The sequence below is a fragment of the Penicillium rubens genome (assembly GCF_028828025.1).
Source record: "Penicillium rubens strain IBT 27055 chromosome Unknown utg000002l_segment0_segment0, whole genome shotgun sequence".
NCBI classification, from domain to species: Eukaryota; Fungi; Ascomycota; class Eurotiomycetes; order Eurotiales; family Aspergillaceae; genus Penicillium; species Penicillium rubens.
Genome location: NW_026890600.1, coordinates 4,553,983 through 4,581,927, shown reverse-complemented (window position 1 = coordinate 4,581,927; position 27,945 = coordinate 4,553,983). Strand labels below are relative to the sequence as shown.

The 27,945-nt window shown below is 49.0% G+C and overlaps 13 protein-coding genes across 13 annotated transcripts; 5 read left to right on the top strand and 8 right to left on the bottom strand.

The window, feature by feature from the left end:
- Positions 1–14: 14 nt before the first annotated feature.
- On the bottom strand, positions 15–3,423 carry N7525_004228 (tyrosyl-DNA phosphodiesterase 1; the record flags this gene model as incomplete). Its single annotated transcript, XM_061212955.1, has 8 exons — positions 15–520; positions 562–766; positions 824–1,220; positions 1,286–1,398; positions 1,507–1,840; positions 2,231–2,577; positions 2,637–3,127; positions 3,180–3,423. The coding sequence occupies 8 exons, from the start codon at positions 3,421–3,423 to the stop codon at positions 15–17; spliced, it is 2,637 nt and encodes an 878-aa protein (XP_061069976.1).
- Positions 3,424–3,818: 395 nt separating this feature from the next.
- On the top strand, positions 3,819–4,760 carry N7525_004227 (uncharacterized protein; the record flags this gene model as incomplete). Its single annotated transcript, XM_002565999.2, has 1 exon — positions 3,819–4,760. The coding sequence occupies one exon, from the start codon at positions 3,819–3,821 to the stop codon at positions 4,758–4,760; it is 942 nt and encodes a 313-aa protein (XP_002566045.2).
- Positions 4,761–4,841: 81 nt separating this feature from the next.
- On the bottom strand, positions 4,842–6,986 carry N7525_004226 (CeGAL family transcription factor; the record flags this gene model as incomplete). The annotated part of the gene is made up of 1 exon (XM_002566000.2): positions 4,842–6,986. The coding sequence occupies one exon, from the start codon at positions 6,984–6,986 to the stop codon at positions 4,842–4,844; it is 2,145 nt and encodes a 714-aa protein (XP_002566046.2).
- A 696-nt stretch (positions 6,987–7,682) lies between these two features.
- N7525_004225 (uncharacterized protein) lies at positions 7,683–8,746 on the top strand (the record flags this gene model as incomplete). Its single annotated transcript, XM_061212954.1, has 5 exons — positions 7,683–7,733; positions 7,790–7,842; positions 7,895–7,908; positions 7,975–8,041; positions 8,095–8,746. The coding sequence occupies 5 exons, from the start codon at positions 7,683–7,685 to the stop codon at positions 8,744–8,746; spliced, it is 837 nt and encodes a 278-aa protein (XP_061069975.1).
- Positions 8,747–10,479: 1,733 nt separating this feature from the next.
- N7525_004224 (uncharacterized protein) lies at positions 10,480–11,244 on the top strand (the record flags this gene model as incomplete). Its single annotated transcript, XM_002566003.1, has 1 exon — positions 10,480–11,244. One exon carries the CDS (start codon positions 10,480–10,482, stop codon positions 11,242–11,244), a length of 765 nt encoding a protein of 254 aa, XP_002566049.1.
- Positions 11,245–12,166: 922 nt separating this feature from the next.
- Positions 12,167–14,239, top strand: N7525_004223 (rDNA-binding RNA polymerase I transcriptional factor; the record flags this gene model as incomplete). Its single annotated transcript, XM_002566004.1, has 1 exon — positions 12,167–14,239. The coding sequence occupies one exon, from the start codon at positions 12,167–12,169 to the stop codon at positions 14,237–14,239; it is 2,073 nt and encodes a 690-aa protein (XP_002566050.1).
- Positions 14,240–14,853: 614 nt separating this feature from the next.
- On the bottom strand, positions 14,854–15,140 carry N7525_004222 (uncharacterized protein; the record flags this gene model as incomplete). Its single annotated transcript, XM_061212953.1, has 2 exons — positions 14,854–15,047; positions 15,077–15,140. The coding sequence occupies 2 exons, from the start codon at positions 15,138–15,140 to the stop codon at positions 14,854–14,856; spliced, it is 258 nt and encodes an 85-aa protein (XP_061069974.1).
- Positions 15,141–15,609: 469 nt separating this feature from the next.
- On the bottom strand, positions 15,610–16,557 carry N7525_004221 (glycosyltransferase family 32 protein; the record flags this gene model as incomplete). The annotated part of the gene is made up of 1 exon (XM_002566005.2): positions 15,610–16,557. The coding sequence occupies one exon, from the start codon at positions 16,555–16,557 to the stop codon at positions 15,610–15,612; it is 948 nt and encodes a 315-aa protein (XP_002566051.2).
- Positions 16,558–17,521: 964 nt separating this feature from the next.
- Positions 17,522–19,024, bottom strand: N7525_004220 (uncharacterized protein; the record flags this gene model as incomplete). The annotated part of the gene is made up of 1 exon (XM_002566006.2): positions 17,522–19,024. One exon carries the CDS (start codon positions 19,022–19,024, stop codon positions 17,522–17,524), a length of 1,503 nt encoding a protein of 500 aa, XP_002566052.2.
- A 2,088-nt stretch (positions 19,025–21,112) lies between these two features.
- N7525_004219 (glycosyltransferase family 8 protein) lies at positions 21,113–22,179 on the top strand (the record flags this gene model as incomplete). Its single annotated transcript, XM_061212952.1, has 3 exons — positions 21,113–21,149; positions 21,208–21,643; positions 21,726–22,179. The coding sequence occupies 3 exons, from the start codon at positions 21,113–21,115 to the stop codon at positions 22,177–22,179; spliced, it is 927 nt and encodes a 308-aa protein (XP_061069973.1).
- Positions 22,180–22,398: 219 nt separating this feature from the next.
- On the bottom strand, positions 22,399–23,979 carry N7525_004218 (uncharacterized protein; the record flags this gene model as incomplete). Its single annotated transcript, XM_002566008.2, has 3 exons — positions 22,399–22,898; positions 22,952–23,733; positions 23,786–23,979. 3 exons carry the CDS (start codon positions 23,977–23,979, stop codon positions 22,399–22,401), a joined length of 1,476 nt encoding a protein of 491 aa, XP_002566054.2.
- Positions 23,980–24,291: 312 nt separating this feature from the next.
- On the bottom strand, positions 24,292–25,829 carry N7525_004217 (MIP/aquaporin family protein; the record flags this gene model as incomplete). Its single annotated transcript, XM_002566009.1, has 4 exons — positions 24,292–24,604; positions 24,671–25,212; positions 25,278–25,729; positions 25,787–25,829. 4 exons carry the CDS (start codon positions 25,827–25,829, stop codon positions 24,292–24,294), a joined length of 1,350 nt encoding a protein of 449 aa, XP_002566055.1.
- Positions 25,830–26,616: 787 nt separating this feature from the next.
- N7525_004216 (uncharacterized protein) lies at positions 26,617–27,439 on the bottom strand (the record flags this gene model as incomplete). The annotated part of the gene is made up of 2 exons (XM_002566010.1): positions 26,617–27,113; positions 27,172–27,439. 2 exons carry the CDS (start codon positions 27,437–27,439, stop codon positions 26,617–26,619), a joined length of 765 nt encoding a protein of 254 aa, XP_002566056.1.
- Positions 27,440–27,945: the final 506 nt, after the last annotated feature.

Below are 27,945 nucleotides of genomic sequence, written 5' to 3'. Positions count from 1 at the left end.
AAAAGACAGCAGACTCAATCAATCCAGCTCTCCCCCCGCCAGTCCGGCAGAGCATGCGAAGCAGTCGCGCACCACGGCTCATCAGCCGCACCATAAGGCGTCAACGGAAGATCGTAAGGCATCCGGAACCCTACGACCACAGAAGCCGTGTCAGCGTCAGACACACCAGGACGATCCCGCTTGAAGCAAGGGACCATCAGCGCGTCCGGTACAGGGGCTTTCCCTTCGGCTCGGGACTCAGACGCAGATTCCGATGAAGCATCAGCACAACCCCCATCCCGGAAAAGATCCGGCCAAACAACCACGCCAATCTCCCAGCTACAAATGCGCACCTCTCCACTCCCATTCGTCGCCGCGCCCCACGCCTGCGTGGACAGATTCGCCGACGACACCATCGCCCAGTCGATGGTCTTCATGTCTGAGTCCGCGAAGCGGATGTAAGTCTTGATGTGTGGAGCTGCGCGGGCGCGGCCTGCTTCGCGTCTTGGGGGGTTTTCTTCGGATAGGTCGATGCATTGACCTGGGGGAGGGAATCGCCTGCCCATTGGCAGAGATGGGGACGCATGTATTGTAGTTGCTTTTGTTGTGCTGCGCTTTGGGTTTTCATGTGAATTGAGCTGCCGGAGTTGTAGCCGTTTAAGGAGCGGCGGATCTCGTCTGGGGTTGGGAAGATTATTGAGTAGGTGGTTGGTTGTGGGGTGAGGGATTTGAAGAAGACGTCTTTGAGCCACTTGTTTGTTTGGCCGAGGGTTGCTACTGAAGAGATCTTGGATTTGTTGGTTGTTTGTCACAGTGAGATGGTTGCCTGGGGATGGATACGTACCTGGATTACTACGTGGGGTTTCTTGCTTGGGGATTTCTGCTGGATGGGTATTTGGCTCATCAAGTCTTTCAGAGCAGGCCAGCCCCACAGTGTGTCCTCCTCCGAGCTGGAGTCACTGACGTGCTTTTTGGATGGGACACTAGCAATGAGCGCAGCGCGAATAGAGCTGAAGTCATAGTTATCCAGCTGCTGGACAAGCGGGCCGGTCTTTTTAGGTCCATATGCTTTCAGATAAGCGAGTAGGTCTCTTTTGAAGCGCGCGCCCGAGCCAATTTTGTTGTCTGCCTGAGAGCCTGCTGTGTTTGCCTTCTGCAGGGGAAGCAGTGGAGAGCACCAGGCGGCTTGAGTCATATTGGTCCAATCCATATGGATCATGTTTGCCGTGTGGATGATAACCCTGTTTGGCCATTTAGTCAGACCTATAAGGGCTATAGTGATCAATAATATCCGGAAGAACCTTACTGAGCTAGATCATCATGCCGAAGAAGAATCATCATCTTGGAATGATGTGTCCCGAAAGGCTCCGGCATGTAGGCCACAATAGGCTCAACATTAGGATATCGCGAACAGGCTTCCTAGTAGCAGGTTAGTCTCCACCATTTGAAACCCTCGAGCAGTGATGAGGTGTAGTCAAACAGATGAAGTCAACACGATCAAAAGAAGTCTTGTCAGTACGAACTTACCTCAACTCGAATACGGTTCGAATCCTCCCTCCGCCACGATCCATGCACGACTTTGACTTGTATTAGACCCCGGACATCCTCATCAAACTGCGACATGAGAAAATCCACATCAAAGAGGTAGTTAAACTGCCAGCACTCGCGGATCATGGGGTCTCCCAGAATATCGCGTAGTCGGATAGTATCGACATTATTACCTTCCGGTAAATCTCGGATATGCGTGAGTTTTATCGGTGAATTGATGACCTGGGTAGGGCGGGTAGTGCCTTCAGTGCCAGGAGTCAATTTACCATCAGTCAGTTCTGGACAGCCTCGTGGCAATGGTGGACTAATGGCCCTGTGTAAAGACGCCAGAGGTGTAGACGATGCGCCATCACTGGAATCTAATAAGACTCTGGCTCTTTTGGAAGGGCGCTCCATTCAAATGTCTCTTGGGGGTGGTTGAGTTGATGGAGGTTAAAGGCGGTCGAGATGGGCGATCACGAGAGACGCGATGATCGAGTCAGGTATATCAAAGGTAATACATGGAAAAGCACACTATTCTGTTACATATTATAAAGGAAAGGATGTTTCATTGGAATTGAATCTTTCATATCATTTTACATTTTCTATGATTTTCATAATTTTAGCTGCTTTTGGGACTCACACTGCCCACTAGTCTTGGTTCAATCAATACATTCATTTGCTCATCCTTATACTATAATATCTCTGCTCTGACACAACTCACTCGCGAGTCGCAAGCTTCTTGATCTCCGCCACAACTGCATCAGTGACCTGCTTCGTCGTGGCGTCACCACCCAAGTCACGGGTAAGAATCCCCTGCTCGCAGACATTCTCAACACAAGCCAACAGCTGTCTGGAAGCCTCCTCCTCGCCGAGCCAAGCAAGCATTTCCGCGGCCGTCCAGAATGTAGCCACAGGGTTGGAGATACCCATGCCAGTGATATCAAAAGCGGAGCCGTGAATGGGCTCGAACATACTAGGATACTCCCGTGTAGGGTCGAGGTTGGAAGTAGGTGCGATACCGATAGATCCAGCCAGAGAGGCAGCAAGATCAGAGAGAATATCAGCGTGCTAGTTGAGCGTTAGTCCACAGACCTAGTTGTACATCATTTCTCATTTCGATAACTCACCAAATTGGTAGCAACGATGGTATCCAGACTCTCGGGCTTCAGAACCATGCGAGTAGTCATAGCATCAACAAGCATCTTATCCACAGTCACATCGGGGAAATCAACCGCAACAAGCTTTGCCACTTCATCCCAAAGGACCATGCCGTTGCGTTGCGCATTACTCTTAGTGACCACAGTCAACAGTTTGCGCGGCCGCTTCTGAGCAGTCTCAAAAGCAAACCGCATAATCCTCTCCACGCCATGACGGGAGAAGATCGAAACTTCAGTCGCGACCTCCCACGGCTTTCCGGCGTGCGAGCGACCACCCTGACCCGCATACTCTCCCTCGCTGTTCTCACGGATGATCACCCAATCAAGGTCGTTAGGCCCGCACTTACGCAACGGGGACTCGGTGCCACGGAATACCCGTGTTGGGCGCACGTTCGCGTACTGCTGGAATGGCTGGCAGATGGCGAGTCTCAGACCCCACAGGGAAATATGATCGGGGACGTCTTCTCGTGTGTTTAGTATCATATCTTCAAGGTATTGGCTGTGTCTGCTTACCGGGAGCGCCGACAGCACCGAAGAAAATCGCATCGTGCTTCTTGAGCTCATCGAGTCCACCATCTGGGATGTATTTGCCGGTCTTTTTGTAGGTCTCCGAGCTCCAATCATAGTTCTTGAACTCCAACTGGAACGTCCTGAGTGTGTCGGCCAAGGCATTCAGTGCTGTGATGCCAGCATTGATGACCTCTGGGCCAATTCCATCGGCTGGAATAGACGCGATACTGTATGTCTTAGGGGACATGATGATGTTGTGATAAAGTTGTTCGAGGTGGGAGACGGCGTAAGATGAATTCAGCGCGTGCGAGAGCCTTTAACGGAAATCGGATCCAAACACCCATATCTCAGTCTCCACCTGAAATCTGCCCTAAACCTATCGCATAACCCCTCATCGCGAGCTGAGTCGACTACAATTGTCGCGGGGGGTAGACGGAGATGCAAATGTCCGCGTTTGTGTTGTGCTATAGTGCCCCACTCGGAGAAAGACATGTCCGCGTGGGGAACAAGCCTGACTTGCATGCCACTCGGTCGAGAGACTCCGGATCCTGCTTAAGAAACATCATTGTAAAATAGGGTAGTGAATGTTTTTAATTGTTGCACAGCATTGCGAGGTTCAAATTGAAAGTCCATCCTTCCACAATGTCAATTCCCCAAGAAGCAGTACACAGCGTCTTGAATCATGTTCTACCCCATATTGAACGTCATCTTCAATGCCAGTCTTCAACATCAACAACCCGGCGACCCTTTATCCTAGGCCTGACAGGCCTCCAAGGCAGCGGGAAATCAACATGGACCGATGCACTAGTGAAAGAGCTAAGACAAAGCCACGGCTTCAACACAATAAATTTGTCACTCGATGACCTGTATCTTGACCACGATGATCTCGTCCAACTACGTGCAGACAATCCATCCAACAAACTAGTCCAAACACGGGGCCAACCGGGAACACATGACATAGCCCTTGCGCGCTCTTTCTTCGAAAGCTTACGCACTGGCTCGGAGATACTTATCCCGTCATTCGATAAGAGCAAGTTCAATGGCGAGGGTGGGCGGGCACCCAAAGATACATGGTACCGTGTCCCAGCTGGAACAGCGATAGACGTTGTTGTTTTTGAAGGCTGGTGTGTTGGATTCCAGCCACTGGAGGAAATGACTATTCGACAACGGTGGGAGGAAGGGCCACAGAAGCAGACTGCACTGGAATATCCAACGGAGACTCTGAAAGACCATGCCGTTGAACACTTGCTGGATGCGAACGCGCAGTTACGCAGTTACTGCGATCTTTTTATGGGACCGCAGCACTTGGATTTCCTCGTTCATTTGGATACCGATGACCTGGTCAATGTTTATCGGTGGCGGATGCAGCAGGAACATGCTCTCCGGGCGCGGACGAATGAAAGCATGACGGATGAAAAGGTGGTCCAGTTCGTGAAAGGGTACATGCCGGCTTATGAACTGTATCTTGGCCAGTTACGATGGGGATTTTTCGGCTCGACCGCTTCCAATGCCGAAAACAAGGGCCAATTGCGAGTTGTCTTGGATCAGGACAGGACAGTAGTTGATATTGAATTATATAAGTGAACTGAATTAAAAGCGCTGGAACAATTTCCATGCGGAACATGGCTATCCCACATATGCTTCTTATACACTTTGTATCGGAAATCACAAAAAGTTGTTGTGAATCATCCATGGGCCATCGGCTACACTCCATAAATCGTTCATGAGCATAGATGATGAAAATGGCAAAGAGTCTTGACCAGCAAAACTCGGATTAAAAGCAGGGTTTCCGTCAGCCATGTTGCCGAAAATGAGACCAGCTGAAGACTGTCCACCGAGATAGTTCTCGGCAGGGTCTAGCGCTTCGGAAAAGTTACCGATATTATCAGATGGTGAGAAAACGGCAGTGTCGTAGTTTGCTGCGGGGCCAAGGTCCTGAACAGGAGAGCGAATTGATGATTGAAACGGATGAATTCCGGCAGAGACTGGACGACCTTGATATCCATTCGGCGTTGAAGTTTGAGGTCGAACTGACGAGAGACCTACATCTCCAATCTCATTATTTCCATCCTGAACCGGCAGTATTCGTGATATCCGTTTATCCGTTGATGGTGTGGGTTGGGCATGGATATGAGTTGATCTCCCGCCACTGTTGAATGTTGCAGTAGGCTCGGATTGCTGTCCACTAGATGTATATGTCTCAAAAGCAGATTCCATGCCTTTGATCGCCTTAATGCAGGTCTCTGGCCAGCTACTACCGCGCAATGATAGGTTTTCCAAAATGGCAATCCCCATTCTCGCATATTTGAGAGCTGTCGGCGTAGGGAATTCCTCTTCCCAGGCAGCATACATCAGAATGAGACAGGCCATCCAAGTTGACCATGTAAAGCATGGCCAGGAGAGCGGAGATTCCGGTTCAGAGGACATGTGCTTTTTCAACGCCGCAAGTATAGATCGAGAAGATCCAATACAAGTCTGCAAAGCGTTCTTGTACTCCACACTGAGACTTTCAGAGGCTAAGAGAGGTCGATTCAGCGAGATGATAGCTTCGTGTCTTAGGATGGTCAGGAGTAGCTGGTGATATGGCTGCAAGATTGGCTCTTGCTCTAGATCAGTTTCTGCGGCCTCACCAATGGAGTTCACATCGTCATAAACTTCATTCCACCATTGTGCTAGTTCTCCAGTAACATGAGCCGCTTCAACCTGGCTGGCGTGACTGTGGAGAATGGATTTATTACGAAGTTCAACAATCAGACCTCGAATCCGTGCGAATTTTGCAAGATGGGACAGTAAGCGCAATCTGCGGTCGTCGGGGAATTTTGGAGTTGTTGAAGAATGTCTCTCTGCACCGGGGTAGCACACGTCGATGTCGTCATCTCGAATAGAGAGCGGAATTCCAAGGGCCTGAGAAAGGTATCTTTCGAGGGAATAAATTGACCAGAATAATCGACAACGGATATCAGTTTCTTCACTGTTGAAGCAAGAAAAGCGTCTTGGACAACGATGCAACCCGAGGTGGAATGCAGTACGGGTTATGACACCTCCTATCCGGGAGGCGGCATTCAGGCGCAAAAGAGAAGTGAGTGCGAGTTGAGCGGTAAATGCTGATTGTAACAGCGGCAAGCTAGTTGGCTCTTCAAGGAGGCATTGTACATCTTGCATCGCATGTTGAATAGATCGAAAGACCAAGACCGAAGGAACGGGACTGAGCTTCGATCCAGACGATGTTCTCTGCCGATTATCACCAAGAGAAATGGACACTATGGAGCGGAGAGTCATCAATTCCAGTCGGCTGGCTGATTCGGCCCCTTTTTGACTGACTGTCTCCAGAGTTTTCAAGACTGTCGGGGCGTGGAGGCAAGGGAAGATTGGATGCCAATTTTCGAAATAACTCCGTGTCCACTCAACAAGATCTTCGAAAGCAAATGAGGTATTCGGTGCATAATTTATTTCCTCCCTCGCCCACAGCTCATCCGAGCGTTGAATAATACTTCCGGAATTTCGCTGTAGCCGGTCGTCTTCCCCTGGCACTGAAGTTTTGTCACGGACTCGTGTTTGGTCTAAGTCTGCCGAACGACGTGCGAAGGCATTATAAACATGACGGATAAAATGGATTCCACTTGAACTTCCAAGGAAGCTCGCGGATCCCTCATTTTGAGACTCTCTCATGAATCCAATTTCGCGAGGCGAGGGTCCTGAGGTACTAGCGCCGGAGATGCGCTTGTGTCTCTTGGTTGCGCGGGAAGAATATGGCCATTCAGACTTATTCTCCTCGAATCGCATGCTGGCGGGTGAAGCCGAAGACATCATGTTGTTTCTCACATTCTGGAAAATCGAGATATTGAAGTCAAGGTTCCTTGGAAGCCATCTGTGGACACTCCGTCCACTGGGCACGGGTAGGTTGTTACGTCAGCGATAGGCACCTCCAGGGCTCCAGGGCTCCAGGGCTCCAGGCCCAGGTGGGATGCTGGGCAGCTTACAGCCCGAACATACCAACATACCTACCTAGGTACATACATGTAGGTGGATACTCCAAGAACTTGCCGCAATCTCATACACTTATGTTGGCACTAAAGTCTCCCGCTCTTCTAACGAGCCGCCTTTGCAAAAGCTCAACGTATTTAAGCCTTCTCCACAGTAATCCCAGGATCAAAGCCTCTTTTCTATTGCACAAGCAGCGTAATATCAAGCAACCCTCTACTACATTTCTAAAATTAACAAACCAACAATCGGATGCATCATCGCGACCAATTCGCAGGGATTTTGAACGACAAGGTGATTGATCTCACTCAGTCAGAACAAAAGCACAAAAGCAAAAGCATTACATCTTTTTATTCATTTTAGGGTTGTCCTGCATAAATATAGTGGCCATCACGTGCCTGCCAATTCTGCCCGGAGGTTTCTTACTCCGAAGCCTTTACCAAGCATCATCATCCATACCCATGACCATAGTAGCCTGATGTCTTGCATATCTGCATGTGTATTGTATAACAATAAAATTAACGAATGGCGCAACTGCGATCGAAGCGGAAGGCACCTAGTGCTACCATGCCAGGTGTGACCAGAATACCCCACATCAAAAGCATAGATGGACTGACTCGAGGTGCCATCAGAAGAGAACCTCAATCCGATTTCCTGTGAGCTATGCAGACAGCGCAAATGCAAAGTATGTTTTCACTTGTAAGAAACTGTAAGACAAGTTCTGACCTATAAAATAGTGTGATCGCAGACTGTGAGATCAAACAAGTTATCACCGTTTAGTTCGATAGTTGGCCTTATTTCTAACCATCTCGTCAAGTCCGTTCTGTTCCCAATGCGCAGGGGAAGTATCGAAATGCATCTACCCCGAGCGTGGTAAAAGGCAAGTATCCAGGCCTATACATGCAGGGACCCGCGGGGAGCTAACTCATTAGCCCAGAGGGTTACCGTTGGGATACTTGAACCAATTGGAACAGAGACTGGCAGAGACCGAGTCAGCCCTTTACGGGGCTTTGATGACCATTCGTTCAATGGGACAAGCAACAGCAGCGCAAGCCACAGCAAAGACGGAGACCTCGCTCAAACACAAGGCAGCTCGCATGGAAGAGTGGTCTCAGCTGCCCCTCCGAGAATGGCCCGATATGCAGCGTTGGATGACGGTCATGTCCGACCGGTTTACCATTGAGCAGCCAAGTGATGTGATTTCAGATCCACCGGGACATGGCTACACGATTCCGAGGACTCCTCCCCATGATAGATTGCAGACTTTGGGAGATCCCCATTCTGGGCAACTCTCATATGCATGGCAACCTAGAGACAACACGGTCAGTTCGGGGAGATCATACGATGCTCATCAGTCCCACCCTGGGGTGATAGCTTCGTCGGTATATTTTGGACACCAGGTCGCGGTGGAACCTGAGCCCAGCCCGTCGTCATGTAGTTCCCGAGATGGAATAATTAACGTTGAGGATGCTGTCGGTGTTTCGGTGGATGCAGATGCAGATGCAGGTGCATCTGCAAGAGCTGGGGTAGAGACGGGGTTGAGCAAGGCCGAGGAGCTGTCACACAATAATCCCAGCCTTTACTTCTAGATCGACGAGACCTTGCTTTTAAATTGACGTGTTTGAACGTACAATTATACAATAATATGGAGACTTCATCTCGTCCCTCATGGAGCCTTCCTTATCTGTAACAGACAAATGTGGAGCATTGATGCCTGAGGCCATAATTTTGTACACCACATCACGTGTTGCCTGGAACCTTTTTCATTGGATCAAATCGTGGAAACACCGCCTGGGCAGAATAAACCCCAAATGAATGGCTTTGTCGACTGAAAGCAAGGCCAATTCAAATACAGCGAGGAGCACTTTAGAATTTACAATATTCAATATTCAATATTCAATATTCAATAGACCATACTTCACATCCAACATTACTCCAAACATTGTACAACATAGGACCCTAGCGGGTTTCACTCTACTCCACACAATTTTCACAGTGGAGTCTGAGATGAAGGGTTTTTAGGACTTTAAACATCAATACTCCACAGAAAATCCACCAGTCCACTCAGATAACAAGCAATACACCATCTCGGTTTGGAAATTCTCCAACCTCTCCGGACTCGATCAGCTGCAGGCAAGCGCTAGGAAGACCCCTTGACCTGAGTTCTTCCAGTCAAACCCTCTGATTGGACCCTCTTCCTGTCTTGATCCGAGCCAAACAGGTCACGGAGCACAGACTACTTTGAGCGTAGAACGGATACAGGTTGGTGAAACGCCCGTGCCTTCAGACTAAGAGCCCGGACCTGCATCCGTTTCAATTAGATTGTTCTCGGGGTAATATGGCATCATGATATATTGGTCACTTGCTACGAGGGATGGAATTATTATTCTTGTGACCTTGCAGACTTCAAGGGTGTTTGATATGGAATGACAGCGCAGATAGGACACGTCGAACACGTACACATTTGCCCGAAGGCCCGATGGCCCGATGACCCCTCCATACCCAGGCACATATCCGTCCTAGAAGATGACCCTGGAGGATGGCTGGAATCAACTCGGAGATATGGGAGTTACCCCTTCCTAGAGAATAAATTGGGGCGTAGTTCATATACCGTAGAAAGAGGCAAATGTCCGAAGTTTGGATGAACCACTCTGATCAAGAACACTGGGCCCTAGCCAAATTTTGAAATATTCTAGACTGAAATACTGAAATCTGGAAATCTTTGGGCTCCATCCTTTGTCCTGCTACTGGCCAGCGCCCAAATCCTTCAAACGTTGGTGTAGCGCCCATCCTCCCCGTAAGGGACCCCCCCCCCCCCTTCTCACTTTCTTCTTCCAACCTCCTTGGGATTGTGTGTGCCTTTGTTCCTTCATTCTCTCCTTATTATTCTATTCTTTTAAGTCCTTGATACAAAGTGATCTGAGATCCTGGACCCCTTTTTCTTCTTTTATTCTTATTCTTGACCTCTCCGCCACCATTCCTTAACAGAAGAGACTGTTGTTCCTCTACATTTTGCTGCGCGAAATTCAAAAGAGGATTCAACATTCATTTTGTGCATTTTTATAGAATTTGAAATTCTACAACTCACGATCTGATACTGATCTGATACTGGACATTCCGGTTGATCTTACATTCTTTGCGTGATCGTCCCACCACGCGAGACTCAAATACGGATCCGATCGCAAAGAGCGACCAGATTCCAAAAAAAAAAAAAAAACCCAAAATCTCACACATTGCATGTGTAAAATTATAAATCAATTCGCGACCCCGCCGGAACGCACCGTTGTCATATTTTGAACTTGACCGAATCTCCGAATCCGCCATGTCAAACCTCACAAGAGCATTCACCCGGCGCAATAAGCGCCCAGAAGTGTCCGCACCCATGCCTTACCGTGGTGAAGGACATGTGCGACTTAACTCGGCAAGTATAAAGCGCAGCAATATATCTGGACCGGTCCAGCTCTTGTCCACAACCAACATGCTAGCCTACAACGCACCCGATCTATCAATGAGCGGCTCTTCATCTGCCTCCTCACTAGGATCGCCCGACGACTCCGACATGGCCTTCTCCCCGCAAAGCTATGCGTCATCTATGTCCTCGCCTGACGTCTCCCCTCATGGGAGCTCTCCCATTGACGCAAACCCATCCACGTCGTATTTCCCCAAGCGCACGGCCACGGTGACAAGCCACCCGCGCTCCTCCACGTCCTCGTCAACTACAGATGCTCCACTGGTGCCCAAGCGGGCTCTGTCCCACACCAAGCGCTCACACCAGGAGCTTGCCCACAAGCGCTCGGTCTCCAGGATGTCCCCACCTCCGCTGAACGCCGCGCGCAACACACCGGGCATTCGTGCAACGCAGGAATTCTTCCAGGCCGAGCCGCATCCATTCGGGAAAGAGCTAGAGCAGGTGAACGAGGTTGTAGAGGAATTTGGGGGCCTCAATATGCTCGATGATGAAGAGCGGATTCTATACGCCAAGGGGCTCAAGAAGTTTTCTGTCGAGGATTATCTTGTGGAAGTTGAAGAACTGTACGGCAGCATTTTCGAGGACACACGTGGACCTATGACCGCATCTTGGTTCTAATATAATTGCTGTACCCCCGGTTGACCCGGGGGGTGCTCAACGACACGAGATTGCGGACTTGCGAGGACTGGATATTCCTTCGCTCGGCCCGCCACGACGACCAACTCTTATTCTTTCTTTCACGACTACTGCCCCTTGTTTTTCACGATACCATGGGAGGACCTTCTGTTCCCGCGTTCAATCTTGATTTTTTTGAATTTATTCAGGCCGATTTTATCCTATTCTTCCCGTAATAGACGGTCTCTTTTTTTATCGTCATTTCATTGATGCATCATTTGGGGCCAACTGTTTGATACAATCCTCTAACAAAGCCAACAAAGTCTTTGTGAGGATCTGGGGTCTTTCAGGGGACTTTTTCGGGATTCTCATATGGAATCTCATTGATGTTTCATTTGGAGTTTCAAGTATATTCCAATACACACGTTCAAACAATGTCTTCAAGAGTGAACAAAAGTAAAATGCAGAGCATGATGTACAAAACGCGACCCAGGTGGAATGAGGACATGATGACATAATCCAATATTACCCAATTAGGCATAGCGTAGGGCTCACCGACACGGTCACGGGTGCTCCGCTGGGCTCCACAAGTGACCGAAGGAAAAGAAGGAAAAATTTCGCTTTGCTTTGCTTTGGGTTCAGCAACTCGACCATTCTGTCTGCATCCGATTTTATCTATCTCAAGCAACTGGACTTCCACGGATGCAGACAGATTGCCACCTTTTTCTCCTATTCCAACCTGTAGCATTAGCCCCAAGATCTCGACGTGAAAGAGTGTCGTGTGCTTGGACCAGTCTTTGATAAGCTTCGACGTTGAAATCGAAAGTCAAGAGGATTTGATTTCAGCTAGAGTGCGGAGAAGCAAATGTCGACACTTGTTTCTGCCTAGAACCTGTTCTACATCACTTTTCCCTCACATTCGGCCATGGTCTCCCTTGCCACGACTTCACGCAACCCGGCGCTACCGCCCACACCCACGCTATCTCGTTCCAAGATGCTGCCCACTTCCTCTCCAGCCCCGATTCTGAAAACCTCGAAACCCGCTCCCGTGGTCGCTGGCTCGAAACGCAAGATGAGCGAAATGGACCTCCCCCTCTCCCCGTCCTCATCCTCATCCCAGGCCGATGACGCGACGGAAGCCCTTCCCAAGAAGCGACCCCGCGTGCAGTTTGATCAAGATGTGAAGATACATGATGATATATCGTCGGAGAAAAGTCTGGCAGTCGTTCGGGAAGAGGTCCGCGGGGCTATCCACCGACATGTCACAATGTCAGAAAGCGAGGGCTACGACCGGATCAAAGGGATGTTTTCTGCTGATCCGACGAAGCAAGATGATGACAGCCTGCTTGCATATGAATCACCAACACACACATCTTTGAGGAACCACCTTCTTGGTCTGATCTCGCATGTCGCCTCCTTAGACCGTTCCTGCAGCGGGTTGGTCCATGCCGTCATCAACAGCGAGTGGCTTGGACGGGATGAAGCCTACGTGAAGCTGTACATTCGGTTCCTGGGCAACCTTGCCGCCGCACAGGGTACCTTCCTTGTTCCTGTCTTGAAGATGTTAGCCACCAATCTCGCGTCCGTCCCTCGAGCAGTCGGTCGACTGCCTGGTTACGCCGTTGTGCAACCATCCGAAATGCACACTCGCGTCCACATGGCAATGCGCCATGTGCTGCAACTCATCCCGGCCGGTAGTGGATCACTCTCCCAGATTTTGTCTACACAGTTCCCCTTCGACTCAGATCCAGCTAGCGCGAGCATCGCCTACACCCGCAATCTCATCCAAATCATCAGCTATGCCCCAGAGCTTCAGTCCGATATCCTGGCTCTTATCACCGAAAAGCTTGTCAAGGTCGACGTTGAAATCCAGGTCGATATGGAGGACTTTGAAGAGGAGGTCGGCGACGAAATCTTAGATGAGGTTGACGAGGAGGAAGAAGATGATGATGCCTCGGTTGCCAGCGACGATTCGGAAGATGACGACACGAAGGGGGCCAAGAAGATCAAGGACAACATTCTCAAAGTGGATGGAATGATTGACATCCTCTTTGAATACTTTTCGCCCCCGTTCACCTCGGGCAGCCTGGATGATAAGGAGAATGCGTTGGATCTGCTCCTCAGCCACTTCCAAACGATCATTCTTCCTACATATCGATCCCGCCACTCACAGTTCCTCCTGTTCCATTTCTCCCAAGCGTCACCCGTACTCATCGATCGCTTCGCGTCCACATTTGTGCAGCTTATCTTCAACAAGCTGCAGCCTGGTATCCTGCGCCAGTCAGCAGCTGCATACCTGGCCAGCTTTGTCGCACGTGGCGCGCATATCTCCGGAGAAGTGGTCCGCGACGTCTTCGACCTCCTCCTCACACACCTCAACAGCCTGCGTATGGACTATGAGGGCAGCTGCCGCGGTCCTGATCTCCGTCGCTATGGACCTTTCTACTCCACCGCACAGGCCCTGCTCTACATCTTCTGTTTCCGGTGGCGCGATCTGACAACTGCCGCCATTGATGGTGATACTGCGGACCAGGTAGACGAGCTTGAGCCGGGCCAGATCGCATTCCCCCCTAACATCAAAGAATTCCTTCACAAATGTATCTATTCGCGTCTGAACCCGCTCAAGGTATGCTCTCCAGCTATCGTCGCCGAGTTCGCCCGCATCGCGCACCACTTCCAATTTCTATACGTCTACCCTCTCCTTGAGACCAACAAGCGCATCCGCGTCACTGCCTTCAGGAACCTTTCCAATCTCTCAGACCCCCGCTTCAGCCACGTCGGCCGCGAGATCCGCGCCGGCGATAACGTCGGCTATCAACTGGATGCATACTTCCCCTTCGATCCTTACCAACTTCCCCGCAGCCGTCGCTGGCTGGAAGGCGACTACGTCGAGTGGCGCGGTATTCCAGGCCTAGACGACGCAAACGACTCAGACAGCGGAGTCGACGAGTCCGATGATGAAGAGGGCGAGGATTTTACCGAGACTGATGAGGAGTGAATTGGGCATGGTCTATCTTTCTCGAATCAGGACTTGATCTTGTGGTCGATTATTTTGTTACTTCAGCGTGGCGTTCGGGATTTCCACCAATATCTGCGATATTTGATCTTGTTTTCGTTTTCTTCCACAAAAAGTTCCCGATACCTTATGACTGATGATATCGTTCTTGAGCACGGAGCTATCCGGTGGAATATCTGGGAACTTCCTGCGTGTACTACCATAGTGCCGAATCTAGCTTGTTCGAAAATGGGAAAATAATCTACATGGAATTTCCTGGGCTCTTCTCACGGTATAATAAGCCTGAGTGCCTTAGATTTCGACTTCGATACTTTCCAAAGTTGATTTCCGGGTCTCTTGCGCGACTAGGAGGCCTTCTGCTGCATTCGGAATGCTGTAGCAATTCTTCCCGTCGACGCTGCCTAGCAGAGTAGCAAGCAAGCAAACACCACCCCGTTGCTGTTTCGGTCCTGAAGTGGACGCCGCGGAAATCGCTACGTAGAGGCATGATCACCGTGCCAGGTTTAACAAACTGAAGCTATTCACATTTCCTGAATGGGCAATTCTACGGTCCGGGCGAGTGTGTCAGAAAGACTAGGCACCACTTTTGCAGAGCCTCATCGGGTAGGACATATTGATTCTTCAGACCAAGTCGAGATGGATGATGAGTTCTGAACTCCGAATCCCAGTTCTGAGTGGGCATTCTGTTCGCTGAGCCTGACACTGATATTCGTTGGATTGAAGAGCAAGAGGGCGTGTTCCCTGACGAAATAATACTTGCCCTGTTCAATAGCGGCGTTCGAATCATGCTCTAGTTTCTCGAAATATTTTGGAACACACGTTGCATCTCCTGGGCCTCCTGTCTGCTTAGGTCGCCCATCGAGCTATAGGGATTTCCTGTCATTCTGGAGTATACGAAGGCTATCCGGTTATTTTCAAAACCAAGGTGCTGTATCTGTTACCTACTACAACTCTAGATCGCCTCCGAACTTTTATATTCAAACGCATCGACTTCCTGGGCACTAGTCTGCTAGCGGCAGCGGTAGATGCTACTGGTTTACCAAGGTGGAAATCATTCTCGTGGGTTTCATGGCTGTCATTCTCATTGCGCATCACGTCTCTCGTTTTCATGACAAGTTTCTGTTCCAGTGAAGCTTTTATTGCTGAGGAGCCCATTTTTGATCCACGTGTCCCCGACGACCAAACGTGCTTGCAAGCTACCTAGACGCCACCGCAAAGGGTAGCTGTCGTTGGAACGTCAAGCTTTTCTACGGGCTCTCTAGATTTCGAGCTACATGTGATAGAGGAAAGCGCTAAGGGCGACATCTAGGGAGTGCAAAGGAAGAATCCATAAAACAATAAGCAGCATTAAGTCACGCCTCAGCACCATTATGATTCTTCCAGCTGCCGGCATAATGATGTTGGACCAATGAAGGACCAGTCACATTCTCATTGCCGTAATGATTCGCCGACGCAGCGAACGAATACCCCGGCAAGATCAAAACATCCTCGAGCATAACGGGCTCTAAAAGGTTCGAGATACTCGCCATATCGATCGTCTCATTGCGAGCCAATTCCAAGCTCTTCAAAACCCCGCGAGTCAACCGCCTCGGCCCCGTAAAGTCAATCACATCACCCGTCATATCCAAAGTCAACTCAGAAACCGGAACCCGATACTCCTCCGTCTTCTGACGAATCCCATCCATAATATCATCTATAACCATCAACAGATGCGGCGAACCGGGCGCCGCCATGATCGTCCAACTCTCAAACTGCCGAATAAAATTCTCTCCCCAGCCAACATCAAACTCCCACCCCACAACAAGACCAGCCTTAGCGCGCAGCGTCTCAGGGATCCATTCTCTAATGGGTACATCACCACACGAGACATCAAGATCAGCCCAGATGCCGCCTTCCGCGAAAAGAAGCAGGTAGCGGAGGAAATCTGCTTTCAGTATCGGCACCGGTAGAGAAAGGTAGGCGTCGACGATATCGGGACGATGGCCGTAGTTCTGTTGCACGTATTGATCGCCCGTGTCGTCGGTCATGATCTGCGCGCGATGGGCTGGGTTTTTGTGGAGACAATCGTGCAGCAATGCGTGTGACTGGTCGCTTAAGCCTTTCGGGCCAACTTTGTACCAGATCTTCTCTGGGATCCGCGGTGATGCCGGTTGGAACCCTTCTCTGGATGGATTATATGTGAAGGGGCCTTCTGGTGTCACTTGTCTTGTGGGGTGGTAATAGAGGATGAAGAAGAGACATAGTAGGATGAATATGCTTGCCGTTGAGAATCTGGTGGATGTCGGCCCCTGAGCGAGCATAGCGACGGTGTATACGAAGAAGAAAGGATTTAAGAGGAATAATACACAACGCTATCAAGCGCCGTGGGCTTGGTGGGTTAAGGCTGAGAGACTGAGACTTTCATCGCGATATAGCTTTCCCCTGACTTTTTTTTTTTAACAATAAAAATAAAAAGCACTATTTTAAGTGAGACCTCATTTTATAAGGACCCTCAAAAGTCCCAGTTCACCCACTAGATCGCTTGGGAAATTGAAAGTGGTCGCTTCGATTGGTTGGATAAGCTTGGCAGATTAATCTCCACCTATAGCCCTGGAGTTGGATTCATTCTCTTTATTTGCACTAGTGTTTTGAGGCTGTTTTGTGGAGGGTCTGGAATGTCTGACTTCTGATCGGATTTCTTTTCTATTCCCGGAATTGCTTCAAACTGTCTGTTATTTTCTTTTCTATTCATGATGGACGTGGCCAGTCGATACTCATCTGCCATGATATATAGACACTATATCTCGATAAAAACATACCCAAGTAGGTCTTCGGCCTTAGACTCCGTTCCATGGATCGAGGTCTCGGCATCCATTGGCTCCCGAGATGCCAAGATCGTTCCCCAGGGCATTTCAAAGGTTCATGTTCAGATCAAGTACATATATACTAAGGGTATGTATGTAAATGTTCAGGTCAAGTGTCCATCATTTAGTTTCACGGAAACGCGGGACACTCGTCGGATTGTGATGTTGGTGTATCAGGCAGATACTCTGTTTCAACAGATGTCTATACGTAACTATAGATAGTAGAGTGGACAGAGCTTTACAGGAGCGGAATGAGACAGGAAGTATATAGAGTAGAGCGAGCGAATAAGGAGACGAAACAAGAAGTAACCAATTAGAAAACTGTCTAGCTAAGAAGCCAAAGAAAATTTGCTATTCATAATTCATGGGCTGGACACTCAAGTAGGGACAGAATGTTGAGATTTCGAAGAGTTGTACCTGTTCATCCTAGGTACATCTCTACAGGGAAATCGTGGTACATCTGGTAGTTCAAGTCATTACTCCACTCCAAGACGAAGCACTTGACAAGAGCGATGACAGTCATCGGGTCAAGGATTGGAGAATCGGATATGGGAGCTGTATCCCTCCAAAACCTCGTCTCATCAAGAGCTGAGACTGGACCGCCCGATAGAACCGCTGCTGTCTCAGTCACAATTCTGACAACATCTCCTGAATTCCCCTGGCCCGCCATAACAGCACTTGCTGCCATAGCCGCCATATCTTCCCTCACAAAACGCGGGTCCCATCCCCTGGCTTCCAATCTTTCCGGCCATTTCGCTACCGCAAGACGGAGTGTCTCTGCCAACCGGTTTCGGTAGCGGTACATCCTTTCCCTTGCAAAAACAACGAGGATATCACGTAGCCCTCGATGAATCGACCATGACAGGAATGTCCAAGGAAGTTTATCCAAGGCTTCATTGAGAACGGCCGCTTCTTGCTTGGGGACGTACAGAGTCACGTCGCGCATATCAGAGTCTTTGTTGGGTAAGTTAAGAGCTACCATATCTTCTGACGATTCTATTTCTGCGTTGGTCGCTTTCATGGCCAAGAAGTCCACCTCGCTCACTTTGCCGCCGAGCATGTTGTAAAGATGTCTTCCGCCGTGTGCACCGCCAAATCCTTTGGGTGCATATTCAAGAATCCATTTCCCGGATGATTTGCGTCCCGGAAAAGCACACTTGAATGTATTTGACGAGTGTGACTCAACCACCCCAGCCAGCATCTGTAAACACTTATCGACTCTCTGCTGAAACTTTGCCGGGTATGGGTCCTTCAATAATGTGTGAGAATCATGCGCACAAAAGTACACACGTGCAAGGTCTCCAATGGGCCATTCCACTCGCCATTGTCCGCAGTAGGATGCATAGGCAGCTCGATGGCCAGAAGCGCTGCTGTACCAGAATACCGGTCGCGCATTCGTTATGCAGAATAGTGTTATAAGAGTTGCACGCGAAATCACAGTGCAAGTGGTCAACTTGTGCCTCGTAAGAGGACGAAGAGGCATGTCAGCCCAGCTTTCGCTTGGAGGGGACCGGAAAGGCTCGTTCGTAATAGTGACTATGTGGTCAAGCACCACAGTACCATGGGTGGAGAGTTTGTTGGTTTGAGAACCTGGGTGAATCACTGCAAGTAGCACCGACCATGCTGCCTGGCCTACTGGGTGTGATGATAATGGCAAGCGACTGACATATACCAGATTGTTACCACAGAGCCCGTGCAAGAGGTTTGCGCTGATAACAGGCCCAATAGGGGGTGGCTTGACAATATGATACCATGGTATATGGGGTTGTCGGAGCCACCAGCTGCCTAGATGCCGCACGCCCCGCACATCACGGAATTCGTCTGTCCGATCGACAATGGCGCCGAACCGAGTAGCGATAGATTCAAGACCGACGAATGTTACAGCTAAAGAAAGCCAAGTAGCGACCGAAGATGAAACGTCCATTGCGTTGTTGGCTGATCGACTTGAAATCCACAGGGATGAATGGAATACAATTTGACGCCAATCCGCTTTCTGGAACAAAGGGAAGAGGTAAATAGGACGTTATCAGATCGTTGCTGTTTGGGCTGGTATGAATAATATAATGCCGTACTCAGCTCTCTACCGGCAGTTCCATTATTATATTGCAATAAGTAAAGCAGGGGACCGAAATGTAGACCGGCTATGTATTTGATCACTAAACGAGGCGCTAATCTAATGCAAGTGCGCCCAGAGATATCCAGTCACTTGTTCCCCTCCTACATCAATGTACATTAAGCCTAGCGGCGGCTAAACAGCTAAACCCTAAAACCTCCGTGTTTCAGCTCGCTCGATGCACACTTATTAACTCAGTGAAATTACGGACGGGCCCGCAGGGGCTGATAGCCGCCATTATTTTCACTTATTGACTACATCAGAAATTCACCTTGAGGGTGAAGGTGTTCTGCCAAGAAGTATAAAATAAACAATACACTACCTAGGTACCTAGGTAGGAACCAACCCACCCATGGATAGATGCTGTGGGCCCTCATGGACATAAGGTTAGATTCTTCCCAGGGTAAACGTGCGATCATCCTGAGTACTGTATTTACCAAAAGGGACTCGGAGACACGTAGTTAATCATCACCATTACATACCTAGGTAGGTAGTTGCACAGATAAAATAGGAAAGCACATAGCGAGGCTTGATTTTGGCAAGAACTAGTCTGGAGGGATAATATTCGCTCTTCCCTTTACTGTAATTCACGTCGCCTGACCAACAGGAACTGACTCCGAGAACTATATTCAGAAAGCTCGATAACAAGGAAAGAACACTTTTACACTGATCTAGAAGATTTTGAGAACACAAGTGGGTGCACCTTCCCTTATTTAAACTATTATCCTTCTTATCATTATAACACAACTTCCTTCCAGGGTTGCTGCCACTGCCTAAGTGGCCTTCTACACTTCGTTACCTTCCGTCAACATACGCTCGACCTATAACCTTCAAAATATGGTGGTTGATAAGCTGCCTTGCTCAGTGCCATGGTTGGTGCTTGGTATTACGGTGTTCCTCTTTCTGCTTGGCTTTGCGATTGGCTGCATTGCGCGCATCGTGCAGATGTTGATAGAAGCGATGATATCATTGATCTGTTAGAGAAAATGGCAGCTAGGTTACACTGATATTCGAAATCAGATTTACTTTTACTCTCTTTAATTCCCAAAGCCCCTAAACAATACTAAGGTTGTATCTTTCCGCCAGCCTTGACGAACGTGATAGATCAAGGTATCTCACTTAGGCGCTGAAATTTATAGATCGGTGCCTGTATTGAACTCATTATGGAGACGTAAAACAACTTCTCCCTTCCCGATCGGTCTCTCAAGGCCAGCAATAAAACTCTCAAAGATCTCATTCGTCACAAAAAATTGTAAAAATCCCACATTAGCTATTCACTAAAAGCTTGCCCCTAGATTTTTGCTTCACTTACCGGCCATTCCGCAAGTCATTACTATCTGTTCGGCATAGAAAAGGGCCGAGCGCCTCGGGCGTATCGAAACTAAGAGTTGATCCTGCCATTTCCCCAAGCTACACGACGAACACACTTATATTAGGTTTCCCTTGCCCATCATAAGAGCTGAAATGTAATATGGAGGTTCAATCTCTGGCGAGCTTGTGAGGAGCGAGAGATTATGCTATCCTGGGTCTAGCCTCACTACATGAGGATGTGACTCACACAGGATACTACCTACTTAGGTAGTCATGGAGAGAAAGCCCTCTGATTATAAATGCAGCAAGACCTCCAGGGCTCCAGGGCTAATTGTGGAGGTGCACCGAAACTAAGCCCCTCATTGGGCAACCGATACCGGAGGCCTGTCACCTACCCCACAACGCGCTTACGCGCTTCGTGTCACTCCCGAGGTCTCAGCGCATTGCGAATCTCCTTCCTCTTCTACCCAAGTGCAACAGCTAATTTCAATTGCCAGATGTGAGTTTCGACTTCTCACGCGCATCAATCACAGTCAAGCTAAAAAAAGGGAACGCAGTCTTAGCAGTACTAGCGCGACCATCAAAATCATGGGCGAGAATAACCCCAAACCGCATGCCTCCAAAGGTACGGATCGACAGGGCAATCTGAAACTCAATGTCTTCAGCCTGATAACAATTCTCAGTTTGGACCACGCTCATAACAAATACTGCGTACCTCTCTGGTCTTCTGACTCTTGAGTACTCTCTCAGGAGGGTGGGGTCAAAGTATCCGCTTGTCGTTCTCTACACGGACTCGTTCCCCGCCGAGGGTCACAAAGCACTTGATTCCCGAAATATCTTGAAGCGGCATGTACCGTATCTTCTTCCGTCAGTTCCGAAGGACTACACCAACGATGTACGATTTTACGACTGTTGGAGCAAACTCACACCGTTCTCACTCGTTGAATATGACCGTGTTGTACAACTCGATAGTGACATGCTGGTCCTCCAAAATATGGATGAATTAATGGATATCGACTTGGATCCGCCGGAAATGGCTGGGAACGGAAATCGAGTCTTTGCCGCTAGCCATGCCTGTACCTGCAATCCGCTTCATAAACCTCACTATCCAACAGACTGGTAAGACCAACCTCTCCCCCAACAGATCTTGGGAATCATTCAAGTGCGAATGACAGCATAGCTAATCTGAGAATCCTGAAAGGGTTCCCGCCAATTGTGCCTATAGTATGCAGCACGATAATCCTGACGTTGCGCAAGCAACCGGTGCTTCACCCATTGCAGGACTGGGGATACCCAATGGGGGCCTACAGGTGGTGAGCCCAGCTCAAGCAATCTACGACAAAATTCTTGGACAGCTTGCCACATCTACAACATCCAGTTATGATTTTGCTGATCAGTCCCTTCTCGGTGATCTATTTTATGGTCGCTGGGTTGCACTCCCGTATATTTACAACGCACTCAAAACCCTACGGTGGGAAGGTGTCCATGACGCCATATGGCGCGATGAGAATGTTAAGAATGTACATTACATCCTGAGCCCGAAGCCATGGGATGAATCTGGACCGAGCAAAGACCCATCGCATGCATGGTGGACAAGCTTGAATGAGAAAAGGTTGGGCGAGGAGCAAGAGACAGGCGTAAGGGACCAATTCTGACCTGTCTGTTTAAGAATCTCACACTATCCTTGATTTGTTGCATTCGATATTCGTCCATGGATATGCACCAAATACCTCATTCGGTGGGTACTTCCTGGGACATATATTATTATTGCATTCTGAGTCGACCAAGGTATTTTCAATACCAAGACGCTGTTGCCAAAAAGCGGCGTCCTCACATTTTGCTGCGCCTTTGTCATAGCGTAGCGGTGGAAAGAATCACGAATTACTTGCTGTATATCGAGAACGCTGTCGCCACTGTGCACCATAGTGGAAAACCAATGTAGGAATGAGAGCAAGGACCAGGCCGAGACCTCCAAGCATAGAAAAGCCTCCCCGGTACCCAAGCCTCTCAGTCAGATGCGATACTGAAAGCGGCAAGAACGCCCCAGCTAAGCATCTCATTGATATGAGGCCAGCCATCGCAGATGCCGAATAAATCCCACATGCATCCACAATGTACGCCGTCAAAGGGGAGAAGGCCAGCATCACAGAAGCACGAAGCCATACCATCGAGAAGACAAGCACACATAAGGGCAGCCTGTATTCAGCGCACCATCCATACAGAATCACCGCAGGGGGGAGAGTCAAGGCTCCAATGATGCTGAGCGGTAGGCGGTATTCGGGCAGACCATCTCCGTTACTTCGCGCGCGGAGTTTCACGTATATTTTATCCAATAAGACTTTCGATATTATAAAACTGATGATGGTGCCAATGGCTAAAATATCTCGTTAGTCCAAGACATCAAGAGGGCAACTGCAGCAAACTCACCATTTGCAATGAAAACAAGACCTGTTTCAGTCGGCGACAGTCCATAAATATTTTCCAAGATCTCCGGAAGTGTTGTGGCTACAATGTAGAAATGCGAGAACATGTAAGACCCAAACAATAAGAGAGCCACCAGGACACTCGAGTTGAGTAAAACTACCGCTGGGCGCATGATCGAGTGTCCCAAACTGGCCAAGTCCACTGCAGGGCGCATGCTCTTCTCGGACCCGATTTCAAGAGTCAGCCGAGCCGCCCTCCGGCGCAGGATCTGGACCGTATATGTTTCTTGGAAGGAGGTTAAGAACAAGATCTGGCAAATGCTGGCCATCACAACACTAATCCAAATGATAGCGCGCCATCCTAGAGTCTGCAAGACAGCACCGCTAATAATTGGACCCAGGGTACCGCCAATGAGGGGTGTGAACATTATCAGAGTAAGCGCAGTGCCCCTTTGCTCAGGAACGAACATGTCGCCAATAATGGCAGGGCTCAGCACGTTGGACGCTACCGAGATCCCCGTTAGAGCGCGTGAGACGATAAGCAGTTCTGTACTGGGCGATAAAGCGGCGAACAGGATAGCCACAATAAACATCGTGTTCATAGTCAGGTAGAGGCGATAGCGTCCAAATATCTCAGATAGCGGTGCGATGAAAAGGGGACCTACTGCCTCGCCTAGCTCCCATATCGTGACGAGCATAACGGTGGCAGATTTAGCCCCTTTGCTACCGTTGAGATCATCAACCACATGGCCTGCTATAGGGGCTAAGGAGATGCATGTGAATGTGCTGGATATGATTAGCTTCAAGTAGGTATTTCTGCAGGGCTTTCGATACGTACACTGTGAAGCCCATGAAGGATAGCAAGGCCACGACCCCCCATTTGTAGGAGCCAGGCCACTCGAGTGGATTTTCTGGGTCCCCCTTTCGGTCAAAGTCCACCGTGTCTCGTGAGTACTCGAGACTACTGCGATATTCATCTTCTGATTCGAGCAATAAAGGATTGGCCTCTTCTATGTCGGGAGAGTCGGGCATTTCATCGGTTTCTTTGGGATGGAAATACGCTTGCAGTATGACGAAGGGAAATGGCGCCGAGGGGGTCCCTAATTATTCGCGTCATCTGAAGAATGATCGTCTGAGATTTATACTCCCGTTGTGGCGGGCTGAGAGCCTTCAGGTATGTATGCAAGGGATATGTGATCTGCAACAGTGCTTATATCGGCGTAGATCATGTATATTTTGTTCGATTAGTATTTAGATGTAGTGAGAGCACAAAAGCTTAGCTTACAAAATATACACTAGTAACTATACGAAGTGATAGTTATCCATCTATTCAAAATATACAGCTCAGCGCTCGGTCTCCGCAACTGAATGCTCAAGATCGGGGACCTTTCTTTTCCCGATACGAAGTTTCTTCCGAAGATTCAAAGCTCTCACACGGTATGCCCGCTTTCGCCTCCGTGGGGGATAGTTGACTGGGCTCTCGCCGCCAGTAAAGATAGCCATGTCATAGAGCAAGGCACCAAACAATGCACCGGTGATGTCTGCAACCCATGGACCCCAAATCCACCATGCATGGTATTCTCGGAAGACCTGCCCACCCCATCCAGCCATGAGGGCAACAAGTCGCGGTCCGAAGTCTCTTGCGCAGTTGAAACAACTATAAAGAGACCAACAGTTAGTTTCAAACGTGCTTGGAATTGGGAAGTACCAATCGGACACATACCCTCCAGTATTATACCCAAGCGCAAGGATCACAATTGAAATGATAATCCCGATAATAAATGCCTGCATTCCCGCCCCTGGAGGCGCGTTTGTGTCATCTCCCAGAGCGAGAATAGAACCAACTAGGATTGCACTGCCCACAAACTCAGTGAAGAACGCAGTCGCAGGGCGGACGAATGGTTTAGGCAAAGTGAGGAGAGCCTGAGCGGCGACGCTTGCATTCTGAGGTACTTTGGCCAAGTTCGCGACTTCAACAATGGCGTCATGGTAGAGCGCGTATGATATACCTCCTGCGGTGATAGCACCGAGAAGTTGCGCAGCGATGTAGATTACACATCGACGCGCGGGGAATCCACGAAATACTGACAGTGAGATTGTGATGGCTGGGTTTAAATGTCCACCAGACATACCACCAGTAGTGTAGATGGCGGCCATAAATCCAAAGCCCCAGGCGACACTTTGAGCAGGGTATGACCCGGCTTGGCTAGAGGACGTGAAGTTCGATAAGGTGGCGCAAAGACCAATTGTCATTGCCATAGTTGTCTGCGAAAGATAATCATTAGCAAATCCATTGTCAGATTCTTTTTCCGGCCAGATCGAGAACTCACCCCGAGCCATTCGGCCAGCGGCTCACGAAGATAGTGACGAATTTTCGACCAAGTATTGAAAAAGCCGTCTTCTTTGGGATCGTTGACCCTCTTCATTCGCCTTTCTACCGACCGCAGTTTCCGAACCTCATCCGCCTGCGCTAGATCCTGGTCGCTCTCTTTCATATCGCCTTCATCTTCCCTTCGATCCTCTGGCAAGGCGCCATGACGCATGCCAGGCCGGACAATATGAGGGAATGGCTGAGCCAAACTCCAGGTCGGTTCATCGTCGCTTTTGCCATACTGGGGATTGTACTGCTTGTACTCTTCGTCTGCATATCCTCGGTTGTTGTTTGGATTCTGGGCGCCCGAGCCCGCCAAACTATATGAGGGGATGTTGCCCATGCCATCATTCTTGCTTCCTTTTTCTTCGGTGCCTCCTGGTTGTTCGCGTTCGGGTGTTTCCACGGTATCTATTGCTATATTAGTCTTATTTATTTTTAGCGATTTCTTCAAACCTTTTATCATACCTTTCACTCCGGCATCCCGGCCAGGTTCCCTTAAGGATGCCATCGCAACAACAATGTCAAAAATAACAAAGAGTAAAATCACGTACGACGAATTCAGCAAATAAAACTAGGGAAAGTTAGAATAATCAGTGTGGAATGTCATGATCGCTTTTTATGTTGTAAACGATCCTCGCCAAAAGCTTGATTCCAGCCCGGAAAAGATACCAGCTCCACTATTTCGTCACCGTTCATCCTGACTTAACATGACATTCACCAGGGAAATGTATTCGATTCCAAGGAAAGAAATGGTCTTTCATGTAGACAACGTTTGGCGGGTGCCATGCCGCATATCAAGAAGTCGGCATGCTTAAGAATTGTTGTTTCTGCGATATCCTGCATGCCAATCCAGGCTCTACGCCAGTCTCTAACCACTGCGCCACCGCAGATTTTGCCCTGTAGTTTATGAGTATTCTATATTTCGAATACATCAATATCCATGGATCACAAATTTGATTCTTACAATATTTGAATTCCCAACCTTGGAATGTCTAAACCTTCTTATATGCCATTCCGTATACTTCAATTCTCTATATTCTACGTTTCGATACTATAACTTTATATTTAACCATAGCAGCTTACTAGTTGCATATAAATATAGAGTAATAGTAAGCTCAATGTCTAGAACATCCAGCCCTTTGCCTCTGTCCCTGACCCGCTGGGAAACTTGATTACACCCGCTGAAAGCCAACATTTAACATGGTCATATGAATTCCCGAGCTCCCCCTCCCAACCGTCCACCCGTCCTTCTGTGTCCGGCCGAAAAAGACTATGATAATGGCCACGCACCGCCGTCAATGGGTAGTCTCCAGCTCCTGGGGCGGTTTATAGGCCGAGAGTTCACTGGGAGGGCTATGAAGCGGTGTCTGCCCCTGCATATTTCGGTATGCCGCCGTTTCCGCAACCTGGGATTGGAGTCCCTCCACCATAGCCTGAACAGAGAGACGTTTTCTCCGTTCGAATAGCGCCCAGATCAGCGCAGTCAGAAGCAGCACTCCTAGGGGGACTCCTACCCCAGCTCCGATCGCAACATCATTGTCCTTCTTCGCATCGCTGCTTAACGTTGTGTTTGAATTTGATGTGGAGTTCGAGCCAGTATCACTAGAAGTGTAATTGGCGAGCGCAGCCTTGTCCGTAATCAACTCTGCGTTATCGAGCGTAAAGGGAGAACCTGCGAGACAAGCGGTGTCTCCCGTTGAATTGACCGTGACCGAGTCGGCGCAATAGTAAGGTTCTTTGTCGATATAACGATAAAGCGGCAGCGCGCACCCTGAGTTGCGCCTCTCGGTAGCTGGAGTCAGAAAAATGGCTGTTAGCTTTGGGAATTTGAATTTATGAGATCTGCTTACCACCAGAGCACTTATCGTCGCATGCGCCATTTGCTGGCCAGTTTTTATTGGTGCAGCTACCTCGACTCAGCGTATATGGTTGTGAGAGTCCATAGCAAAACCCATTGGTGAGGCAAAGCGAGTTTTTGGAGCAACATGGTGAGTCTGCATCACCCGAGAAACAGGGGACATCGTCGATCGCAACATCTCCGCTAGGGAAGTAGCAGGTCTTGTCCGCTACGACTAGGTAGACAAATATTAAGAGGTGGAGAAGTGTACGGGGCACCATGGCGAGATAAGGGATATTGAAGCAGGTGGGTAAGGAATCCTTTCAATCCCATTGAAAAGGAAAAGGAGGAAGAAAAATCGATAGAGCTGCAGAAACAAATCCTTCACTTCGAAGATCCTGGCGCTAGTTACGTACTTAGGCCGGGTCTTAATATGCTTGCAATAGGAAGATTTTGGACTGCGAAAACTAGGATACTATAAGTCCGAACAGCATAAAATAGGGTGTCTACAGTCTACATTATTCCTATAACTAAAAATGCCTATAAAAAGGAGAGATAACCATGTTTATACATCTTTGATGTATTGGAGTACTCTGGACCAGAAAGTGACCAGTTCACAGTGTGGGGGAAGCAAGTGCGGGACGGGAACGAGTCTGCGAGGCCAATGCGCCTACGAAAAAAAAAAAAAAAAAAAAAGGAGAAGAGGGCAGATTGTTGGCATACATGCATACATGCAATGCATGTAGGGTATGCGTTTGTCTCTGTGTGCAGACTGAGCTCTCTCTAC